Source organism: Plectrocnemia conspersa, unplaced genomic scaffold (assembly GCF_051122295.1).
Source record: "Plectrocnemia conspersa isolate PC_06_02 unplaced genomic scaffold, ASM5112229v1 ptg000009l, whole genome shotgun sequence".
Lineage (NCBI taxonomy): Eukaryota > Metazoa > Arthropoda > Insecta > Trichoptera > Polycentropodidae > Plectrocnemia > Plectrocnemia conspersa.
The window spans coordinates 8,579,367-8,591,862 of NW_028277173.1; the positions used below are offsets into that span (position 1 = coordinate 8,579,367).

Below are 12,496 nucleotides of genomic sequence, written 5' to 3' on the forward strand. Positions count from 1 at the left end.
ACGGACCAGTTTCGGTAAAGTAGGCCGACTGGTATATGTACAATACATACATACTACGTTGGCTGTTTCAAAAGTTTTCGAACTTTTAATATTCACGTCAGGGTAATATACGCTCTGTCTTACAATCACTAGTTTATTTGGATCGATTCTATTTAAAATATAAAATAAATAACTTTAATAACTGTCCGCGTATACTCGTAGTATGCGCAAAGTTGCGACGAGTAGTAAAAACGCAAAACGGCAAGATTAATCGTCGGCCGTGAAAGGGTTGAAACGTCCTAATTGACTGAAGGACGACAAAGTGCATAATTTAAAACGGGATAAAGGCAGGGAGAACAAAGGGACTCTTAATTAGAGTGACCGTCGTATCATGGGGGAAACGGATGGTCCGAGATGCTAATTTTAGCGATTTGAACGTAATTTACCTAATAATGATGTCGATTATGGTTTTATGCGTAGAAGTAACAATAGAACTATCAAGAGTGAAGAGAACGTGTTTCTCAAATAGCATTCAATGTTAAAATCTAGACACAGAAAATGCATTTTTTCTGACATTAAAAACAACAATCATAACATAGTGGTTTTATAATTTTTTCACAAAATTTTCGATAAGTTAAAATTTCAACCAACCTATAATATTTCAAAGTAGAAAATATAAATGCATATAATTAGAATTAATATAAGAAAAACCTAGATCACAAATGAAAACAATCAATCAATCATGGAAAATATATACAGTGGAACCTAAGCTTACGAGTAACTTGACTTAAGAATATTTCGATATATGAGCATTTTTTTAAGCATAATTTGACTCGACATACGAGCAAAAAAACGTATTGTGTAACTTATTTTTTTATTATTAATTCAGGTAGTATGTATTAACCATTTCAATTGGTATTAATGCATATTAATTTTCCCCATTTAATTGCATTTAAATTTATTTCAGTGGGAAAAATTGTTTTGATATACGAGTAATTTGAGTTACGAGCTATGTCACGGAGTGAATTAAGTCAAGACATCCCTGGACTTATGTACACAAATAATTCGACATTTGCGTTCGTGTGTTTTAAATATTTGTTTTTTATGGCTATGTATATTTTATTTTTATTCTTGTGAAGAGTCATTTAAAAGCTTATTAGCAATATGCCTTAAAGCTGAAATTTATATTCGTCATATTGATATAATATAATATTTTTATGAAAATATAATAAAATAAAACACATATCGCTATATACTATTTGCGTTAACACAGTCACTTTTCTGAAGATTCCATAAAGCCATTTTCAAATTACTTGACCGATAGATATCAGTACGTCAAGTACGAAAACTTACTTCTAGAATGATATAATACTTCTACTGGAGTACCGCAAGGTGGTCTTGATTTTAATAAATAAATAATACTTAATTTTTAAAATTATGATCTAAACTCTATTTGCGTTAACACAGTCAGCTCGAGAGCTAACAATTTCATCATTATTCATAATTGAGAAAGATATGGATATACGTTCGATATACTTATCATTACTCCGATTGATTGATAAAGATATCATTACCCTTGTTTATATTTTGAACAAATTTATAGAAAAATAAAATCATTACTATATTTTTAATATTTATCAATCAATCGGAGTAATGATAATTATATCGAACGTATAATATATCCGTATCGTGTACTTTTAGAGCTAATAGTCGGGGCGTTACTTTAATGATATCGCCATGGAATATATTCTAAAAATATATCTTGAAAAAAGTAAGACACTAAAAATTGTTTTAAAATAAAAATTAATTAAAAAAAAAATGTTTTTTTTTCTTTAGATTTTTATGTCAATATTGTGTGATATTACGAAATCAGAAAATGATATTTTCTGTAGTTTTAATTATATCGAAATGAAACTTAATGTTTTTTAAATACAATATTTCGGCTTAGTGCATTAATCAACTTATAACTCAGTATCTTATTTCAAAATTGCAGTTATTAAAAAAATACAAAAATCGTGAAAAAATATTAGAAAAAAATAAACACTTGCCTTAATATCTATTATATGTACAAACACAAAGTATGTGTACATATAATAGATATTATGGCAAAAAATATTTTTAATAAGCCACCTAATCTTTGCAGAACTAAATTTTATATAAATTAATATTATATTTTGACATGACCTTACAATCAATAGAAGAGCTTTAAATGATCATTTTTAATGCTCTTATTATTTTTTTTTATGAAAGATTCGCCAAATTTCTGTATTTTTAAATACTGTTTTATATACTAAGTATAAACAAATTATTTTACACAAAATAAATCAAAATCATCATCTAATATTTTCTACTATCAAAAATATGGGCAACGAAGTACGTCGTTACTTATTATATCAGAGTGAAATTGTGTTTTTTGACCTAGAGTTAGTCATAGAAAAATATTTTGATACCAAAAAGTAATCGCTTAACTTTGGTGCTAAAAAAAATTAGCGCCATTCCATCTTAAGATATAAATTCAACAACGTGCCAAAACCAACAAAATTTGCTCAATTACTTAACTTGTTGAGTCTAGCACTGAATACTTTATTATCATAAGGTTTAGTCTTGATGGATTTATTTTGTAATATATTAAAAACAAAAAAGAAATTGCTCCGGAGTATCTTGAGCGCAATTATATTAATTCCATCATCATTTTCTGTCCCAAAGCGTCGATTTCCATTCCACATAAAAATAATTCCATCCGATTCCCAATTAACTAGATTCCGCTCTGCGGACTGCAGATAACGGTTGTTTAAAATTTTATTTCGCCTCATCCGAGAGTCAATTTCAAACTCGAATGGGAGTGGGTAGCGTCTTCTTGGAAGGGGTGGGCGGTTAACTGCACCCACCGCAGGGGTAAGTCCCTCCTTGGAGAGGGATGCTGCGGCATGACTCATCACGGGACATTGTTAGCTCTACTAACCGGGATTAGAAGGGGATCCCCGCTTGAAAGAGCACACTCTTCTCCTTCCCCGATAACACACTGACGGTTTCTCGTTGCGGGGCAGGACTCCAGTCGCGAAAACTGGAACCGGCCATTGTACGAGATAAGACGTGATATTGTCCCTTTTGTGCGTCCAGTCCCTGGCGGCGAGATTTATTTTTTATCATATCATATTCTATTATATATTGTGAGCGAAATTGACGAAGGTCGTGATGAAAGCTCCGACTATTGTTTGTTGTGTATAGAGCGTCCCTCTTTTGGAGTAATAAGTGACTAACAAACCCGCAGGTCCGTTTTAGTGTTGTCAAACACAGGACATTGTGGACGGATGGGTAAATACGTTATTAAGTTGTGTTATTTAACGCGTTGGGGGAGATGGATTGAAGAGTAATAATTATATTTTACTACAATGCATAAAATACGTATAGATCTGTATCAAAAATGGTTTAATTTTATGGACTACTGTATGTATATTATGATCTCTTACAAAATTATTAATGTTCTTCCACAAAAATATCCTCTCAAATGACGGTTCGACTGTGTTGTCAAAACCAAGATTATCGTAAATCTTGCATTGGGGGTTGTACGAAATATTTTCGTTCTTACATCGCGCTTAAGCAAAGATTTGTCCCCCTGTATGGGGTAGTCAGGTTTATTGATATCGGATACGGATGGGGTGCGATTTGGGCTCGCTCAGGGGGTGATAACGATCTAGCAATGGTCATAACTAGAGTACACCACGTGCAGAAATGGCCGGCCATTTGTTAAGTTACACCAAAAATGGGCGTCAGCTGTTTTGAAACAAGTCAAGAATACAGCATCAAGGTTTTCCTACTTTTATTTAATCTAATAATCGATTTACATTATTTTTGCGGAAATAAAATAAGGAAAAGGAAACTGTAATTCAAGTCAGCCCATGAATAGCTCATTTATTAAATAATAAAATAAACGGTGAATTATTAATGTCGTGTATAAATGTTGCAACCTAATTTCGATCTATCAGGCTTTCAGTAAGAACAGTTACTAAAAATGTTGAGAACGTTGTGGGTAACATCAATAGCCAATTTAATAGCAAAGCAAATGATTTCGAAAGATTTTTTACGGCTTCATTTAGTACTTTTTAATCGTCTTCGACCTCTTTACTCTTTGCGAAATAGCGATTATTTTGAGTATTTAAAAGGTCAAAAAATAGTAAGAGTAAGTAAAATTTTTTAGTTTTAATTAATTATTATTTATATTATATTATTGTAGCAATTTATTCAGTATGCATATTACAAAAGAAGGAGTAAAATGTTCTAAATTATGCCAGAAAATATTTTTTTAATACAATTAAAAATATATAAAAAAACTGATACATATTTTTTAAATAACTAATATATATTTTTTAATTGAACCGGAACGAAAACTGAAAAAAAAAAAATTCAAAACCCTGGCCTTGAAGACCAAAAAATTTATAATTTTTTTTTCGAGTTTTTTATATTTGGAGTAATGATAACTATTATGTATCGAACGTATATCCGTATCGTGTGTTTTAGAGCCAACAGTAGGCGCGTAAACCCAAACTTGCCATCTCATACTCAATTATGAATAATGATAAAATGGATAGCTCTCGATTTGACTGTGTTAATGCAAATTTAATATAGAGCGCAAAACTTTGAAAAATAATTTTCTGCATAAAATTACTATGAAAAAGGCAAACGTACACGTTCAAGGTTTTAGAAGAATTATATATTTGTATATAATGTATAAATCTCAAAACTATGAGAAATACTCATGTAAGATATCTACTAACAGAATCGTACATTAATATATTAATAGATTTTATATTTTATCGAAAATTATCAACAACTACTGAGCCTTAAAAATGGATAATAAAAAAAATACAGATTTAAAATCAACTTGTATTTATTTTATCATTGGGATAAAAATGAATGAAATTATCGCAGAAATTTTACTCAGATTTAGTTTTATAGCTATTTCTTAAAGCCCAAGTTTTTGTATTGTTCGATAACCATAATACAACTCTGTAGTAATATAGTTGTTAAGGTCCGAATTTGAAATCAAAGCAAACAATTAAAAAGGTGAAAGCTCTAAATAAAATGTCGCCGGAAAAAATAATAGTTAATTGATCCTGGTAGTGTCGATTTTGGTTAGTGACCTAAAAAGGTCATCGGCGAAAATTTACAAAGGCCGTCGGATAATTAATATTTACAGTGATATGCAAACAAAAGAGCTCATCGTTTACAAAGTTAAATATTATAGTATCTGATGCCGACTCATTAGTGTTTGATGTTATAATTTTATCAATTTAAGGACATATACATCTAAAACACGTGTAATTATGTCTCGATTGTATCGAAAATCTCGGATGACGAGCGTGGGCGTGTTTTTCCAGCCCGGGGCGAAAATAGGGAAAGGGAGTAAAAGAAAAAAAAAACTATGATTTGTTTGCGGAGACAAAGGGGACAGGTTCATACATCAGCTGCGGCGTTGTTCCTTCGGAGTCCTTTTCAATATCCACACCCTTATCTGCGGAGAAGTCAGACATTTTATTGTGGAAGAAATATGTCCATAATATTACCGCTGGGAGAAAAATGCGCGAAATTTGTCGCGATATATGACGAAAAAAAAGAAATCGGTGACTTATCGAGGCTCGTTTTGCGTGTTTGCTTTTCGCGTGAGACTGAGAGAAAAATATTTTTTTATGAAGAAAGAAAAAATGTGTCACATTTAGAACATATATTAAAATAATATTTTTTATCATTTTCAAATAAATATTAAACTTTTAAACCAACAAAACTTTTAACTCGATTAGCACAGCTATCGTTTCAGCTAGGTTCCACGTGAAGTGGCAGAGATTATCAGACCGCAATAGCAGCAATGGTATTAAAACATTTAAAGGTATTTGTATCAATTCCACGCAATATAGATATATTATAAAAAACATTTTTTTATTCATGAAAAACATCAAAGAGATTTTTCCTTCTTGTGATTTTTAATATTCGAACAAATATGAAAAGCGTAGTCCAGGCGGAAATCGGTCACGTTTCGTACCGAAGAAGGGAAAAACAAACCTAGTCCAAAATGTAAATGTTAGTATCGAATACCCTTGCGGCGAAAAGGAAAAGGAGGGGAATATTTGCATTCAAGAGTTCTACGTCTGCTGGTCATCAAACATGCAAAAGAGCAGAGGCGGCCTGCATTGATAGTTTTGTTTGCACAGGATCCGTATACCTTCAATCCGGGCAAACAACCCCTCTCTTTTAACCCTTATAATCAACAAAAACTCTAGATTCTCCATTATCAATGCTCATGTTATAAATAAAATTGTGCTAAAATCTACGCTTTCTTCTATATAAATTAATAATGTATATGTTCGAGTAAGAGAAATATAAAAATGTTTTAACAAAGACCAACAATTTTGATAAAAATAGGCAGCCATCCATTTGACCTTTCCGCGCGTATATCGCCTCTCATTTAATGCAATATTGATTCAGTTTTACCCTGGTTTATTTTATTTCCGTTTATAAATAGGAATGTCATTAGAATATAGAATAAAAAGAAGCGGCCCGATAAAATTATCTCGAGGGACTCCAGATAGAATTTTACGCGGTGTCGAGATTCCATTATTTAGCAAAACAACATAGTTTATACCTTTCCGGTATTAGCGTATTATATGTATGAAATAATCAAGGGCTTTATATTTATATAAATTAAAGTTGAATTATATATAATATAAAAGCTCATTTTTCAATATTAATAATAATATTATCTGGGAATAAAAAAAGTTGACATAACACATATTTCCAGACAACTCTTCAAACGAATTATCCATACAAATTAAACCGTGTGAACCGAATTTTAAAAGTGTAAGATACATACTTGGCTGAGGCTGTCCCGATATCCGGCCGATGGGAAGTGGTGGAAGTTTTCTTCTCTCTCCAGCTCTTTGGTTTCCGTGGAAGAGAGTGCCGGATGTGACTCCCTCTCGTACTTCTCCCCGGAACTCCTCTGATTGCCCTCCCTGCTTGTTCTGCCGTCTTCCCTCGCAGTCGATCGCCTATCGTCTTGAAGGTTTTCGAAAAAATCCCTCGATTTGATCAATCTCTCGCTGTCCAGGTGCTTCCCGGTGTCTATGTCATCCCTTCCTTTATGAAATATAGACGCCTTTCTAAAATGCGCCTTCTCTTCTTTTATGAGGCTCTGTTCATCGTCTTCGGTGCTGTGATGATCCGAGTCCGGAGCAGACCTCCAACCGATGCCTTGAAGATGGGGCTCGAGAAATGTTGAGCTTCTGCGAACGAACAAAAAAGGAACGGAATTAATAATATAACTCATCATGAGCGATAAAAGGAGGCTTAACGAGTCGCCATAATTCAAACACACTCTCCCTAAAATTTCATCAAGTCGAGCTCTTTCGTCAGGGTGAATCTCGACGCGCCGCGGCGTAATGAGACAAACAAGGAACGTTTGATAAACTGTGTTCGAAATCAGGGGTTCTGGATATATGTAAATATAATTTTAATACTACCTCGCGTTAAACTACATATGCAACCAATATAGTATCGAATTCGTTAGAAAAATAACATTTGTTAAATATGGCTAAATATTAATAAACAAGAAGTATTTTAAATTAACTATTTTGTTACATATTTTAATTAATTATTATTAATTTTAATACGTTTGAGATATCTAAGAATAAACGTTTTCCTTGAAACCTTTTTCATCCAATCAAACATTAAATTTCGCCTCTTATTGTTATCTTACCAACTCGAACCATTTAGGTCTCATCGCTTCGGTTGAGCCGCGCAATTTTCAACAGCATCCCCCCTTAAATATTTATGAGAGATCTTAAAGCAATTCCTCGGTTAGTTTGAATAGTAAAACGGCGACTCGGCCTCGGGCTATCATCTCATTTATGGTCCCTCGAACCGAACATTTTGTCTGGTGTAGTGGCTTAGAGTTTACTTAACAACGTTTCACGGCAACTTAACCGCTCGGTAGCCCGATTACGCTACTTCGCAATGGTTTATTTCGACGCCGGTTTATACCATTGTCTAATCAATTCTTACATATATCTATTATATATATATTCAGAGTCAAATAAAATTTAATATTTCGGCGAATACATCAAACTGATTCTACAAAGGCTTATTTCTGACGAGGTATAAGTTTCCTTTTGGTAATTTGCTAAACAGTCTTTTAGTACCGTTTATGCTTACTTAGGCAGAGAGGGGAGAAGAAAAGAACTTTTCTGGAAAGGCAGGGGCGCGAAACGGTGGATGCGTGTGCAATGATCTGTGCGTAATATTTTGAAACGTCTGAATTTACTACGCCATTCAATGGCTCAACGCCGAATTTCGGTTAAATGTATATGAAATTATTTTCCCCATTTTTCATAATAATGATTCCAAAAATATATACGCGATTGATGAAATACAGTTAATTTATAACTCTGGAAAAATATTTTCGACATTTGATTTATGCACAGACAATTTATTTATATTTTAATAATTATATGAGTAACTCAGAATATTAATGCTAACGTTTTTAATTTCAAATAATAGTTATAATTATTTTATAAGTTCAAAATAAATGCATAGTATGTAAATGATATAATTCGATCAAACTATTATATTTACTAAAATTAAGGTCGATATAACAAGTATGAAAACCGAAGGAAAGCATTTATATTTTTATATATAAAAGTAGTACTTTGCTTAATTGTTGTAAGATAAATTATTAACTAGCACAATAGACGAGTTGTATGTCTCCGATTATTGATCTGGGTTTGAATCCAATAGTAGTGTTTTTAAATTTCTATCGTGTCTAGGAGATCGGAATTAGTAATTAATATTTAATTATAATTCTGATCGATCGTCACAAATTAGGTTCACCTAAATTTCCCTAATCTCACGGATGAATATCGTGATGATTAATTATAATCGAGCTAGGTCGTACATATCTGGTATTATTGCTAATTGTAAACATTTCCCTTGATTTTTTTCATTTAAGTATATAATTGATGTTATTACTGTTTTTGGAAAATTGTTTTATTATTATTGGATTACTTGTTTTAGTTTATAATTTGCAAAAGCTAGTCCTTTATTGATACTACATATATAATAACTTGTAGATTTTTATTATGCCCTTAATAAACTTTCTCTCTATCTTTATTCACAAATCATTTTTTCCACTTTGTGGGAGTTTCAACCACTTGCACCAATTGTTATAATTTAGAGGTCATTCCAACGATAATTTAAACAAATTAAAAGAGAAATATTTTTTTTAAAGTTAGGCCATACTATTTTCATAACCATAGAAAAGAGATCCCGTAACCGTTTGATTACGAGGTTATGAAAACAATAAAATTCTTAAAATAATAATAATAAAATTTCAATATTTAACGCAATTTTTTAATAGAAAATATTTCACCGACCACTTCCGACACGTTAATCACTCATAAGTTTGTTTGTAAAGCATGATACTATTGTTCTTCTACTCTTTGGTTACTGATCGCCGGAATGGTAATCTTAACCGTTTTTATTTTAAGGCGTAAACAAATTCTGTAAGTGTGGCTAAGAAGCGATGCAATTGGCCAACAGACATCTTCATCTGAAATTTGCAAATTTGATGTGACACTTGATCACAACAGCGGAAAGTCGAGCCAGGTTCTAAGATCTCTACTGCTTAAAGAAATCGCAGCCGACAATAATACAACTCGACATGTCAGATGAGACTCTCTGACTTACAACACTTGTTATTTCAACTCCACAGCCTGATAGCGGCATCTAAATTTTTCTTTATATGTAGTAATTCAAATAAACTGTTACAAAGTTTTCCTGAACTCACATCCATTCGGCCCTAAAACCCCAAAACTTAATTATTTGTTTCGTAATTTAATCATTATTAGGTTATATATAATATAATCAGAATATAGAATTATTTTACAATTAATGAAATTAAAGTGTGGCAAATTTAATGTAATTAGAACTCACAAAATTCCTCTGTACAATAACGAAAAATTGATAGGAATACCTAATTTGTAAATAACAAATTATTCGCTAAAAAGAACACGATAATATATATTTAATTTATTAGCAACAGATTATATAATGGCATTAAAGATAAATTTAACCTGTGGTTAGTTAAGGCAGAGAGAATTTCACGAATTTGTAATTAAAAAAATACTCTTCGCTCTTGTCCGCTGCAAACATCGTCACAAAATATTTTATAGTAAAAATATATACTAGTACATAAAAAATGATTTTTGAATTAATCAAGAAATTTTATACCGGTAATTTAACAATTAAATTTAATCGTATTTATAGGTAATACCGGTTTGCCAAAAACTAAAAAATAGGTACAGAAGTCGTTTCATAAAAAGTAACACTGAAAATTGGTGTTAAATATATTTCATAAAAAATATGATGTATGAGGTTTAAAACAATATAATTATTTGGAATTTTCGGTGCTGAAGTATAATCATATGTAAATAATATATATTTTTATTCTTAACCATTATGATTAAGGTTCGAGAATCACGATCGTGTCCTGTTGTCATGACCGTTAGAGCCAGGACGTCTGCACTAGCCGACTCGCCTATGGTTGTCGCCATTCGGCTCCTTAATACGCTGACGTGCTATAATTTAATTTCAATATTTTATGATTTTTTCTTTCTTACTATGTATTATATTTTTATCTTACTTCTATTATATTTTTTGTGTTTTGTAATAAAACTATGTCTTGTTTTTTGAACATCGTGATGCATTGGGATAACCAGTCAAGTCGCGATGGTCTTAATTTAATTCAAGAAAATAAATAAATAAATATCCAAAAAATATATTATTACGGATATTAAAATTAATCAATTGAGAAAAAATGCATATGAATTCAATCGGTAAAATTCATGTGTACTATAATGATCGAAAATGATGTAAATATTAATATACTTTAAATTAAATTAAATTTTATTAAGATACAATGTACCTGTATTATTAAAAAATAAAATAAAAGTATATGAATTTTCAACGATGCGAAACGTAAATAAATTCTGCGAATGACACCACATAGGCTTTATAGGAATATCAGAGGGTTGTGATTTTAGCGTATATACATTCGATACATAAACGAACGGTTTAAAAAAACAGCGAAAAGTGAAGGGTTGAATCGGTCCACGTACAGCACAAACATGTATCTATGCAAAAAATATGTAAAAATTGAACCGTTATCACATCCACACAGACAGGTAAAAGCGAATCTTGAATCCGCATTGTTTCATTGTCGAATTGGCAACAATGCGAATTCGAAAATCCCCATGGCGGAACAATGGGGATTTTCGACTATTTAATAAGTCGAGTCTTCGTCGAATCAAAGGGAGATTATTGTGCCGAAAGTGTGCCGAAATTAATCCTTTGAATAATTCACGCTTTGGTTGATATGGCACAGTAGCCTGACGACGAGCGATAACGTTCTTTAAATTCGAATTAGACTTTTAATTTGTATGAAAGAGCCCGATCGATATAATTTATTAATTTATCAACGCCATTACAAAGAGGGGTTGTAAAATGTAGATAGGGGGATTCAGACGAAACGCGATCTTTCCCAGTTTTAATTTCGACCCTCAGGACCGAGAGCCATACATCACGGAGGAGCACTCGCTAATACTTTGGCTTTGTTTTATTCACAAAGAGTGTCTAGATAAATAAAAAATAAATATTAGAATATGCAGAAATATAGAAAACCTCAGTAAAATTATTTCCTTCAGATTTGTAAAGTCTTTCAAATAAAATAAAATGTCAGTTCCTCTGTTCGATGTTGTTAGTTTTATTACTAATAGATATCGAGTAGAGATAATATATGATCTTCGTCTATTCATATGATATTGCCACATGAATAAGATCAAAACAAACGATTTGTTTAAAACGTCTAACTTGTCATATACAGATTGATATCATATGTTGCGAATGACGCAGAACATTAAACGCTTAATTTTTAATTAATTTGCAGTCCATTGTATTATACAAATTCTTAAACATAAGATTAATGTATAATATATATATATATACAAAAAAAGAACGTAGTGTGTTGCCAAATAGCAAATATGTATGTATAAATTTAAAAACAAATGTGGTGCATTACGCCAAAAGATAGGGGTGGATATTATTCGCGATGTAAATTACGGATTACCCTAATTAAAATGAAAAACGCCGACGAAACGAGACCACGCGAGTGCAACTCGGACAGGAGAATCATGTTTATGTGTATACATATGTAGAAATTTACGGTTTTTAATCCCAGGCGCACAAATGATGGTCACGTCGAGAAGGGGAACGATACCTAGGATATGGTGTCGAGAGGGGAGCTTCAAATTAGGGGGGATCAGCCCCCGAGCGCCATTAAAGAATGAAGTGGGACTCTCGCATATGCAAATACAACGTCATAATTTGGCAGTCAATTAATCATGGGATCAAGGATTTGGAAGGATATGCATGCACATTAACGTTAGACAAAAACAGGCTCTGAATATAAATT

At 31.9% G+C, this 12,496-nt stretch overlaps 1 protein-coding gene across 12 annotated transcripts in view; it reads right to left on the bottom strand.

Moving 5' to 3' along the window:
• The window catches only part of spri (Src homology 2 domain-containing protein sprint), a 280,246-nt gene that overhangs the window by 35,121 nt on the left and 232,629 nt on the right, over positions 1-12,496 (bottom strand). For all 12 annotated transcript variants that reach the window (XM_088193645.1, XM_088193647.1, XM_088193639.1 and 9 more), the window contains one exon: positions 6,845-7,256. In XM_088193645.1, coding sequence (XP_088049771.1) covers positions 6,845-7,256 — 412 coding nt within the window. The remainder of the gene's footprint in view (positions 1-6,844; positions 7,257-12,496) is intronic.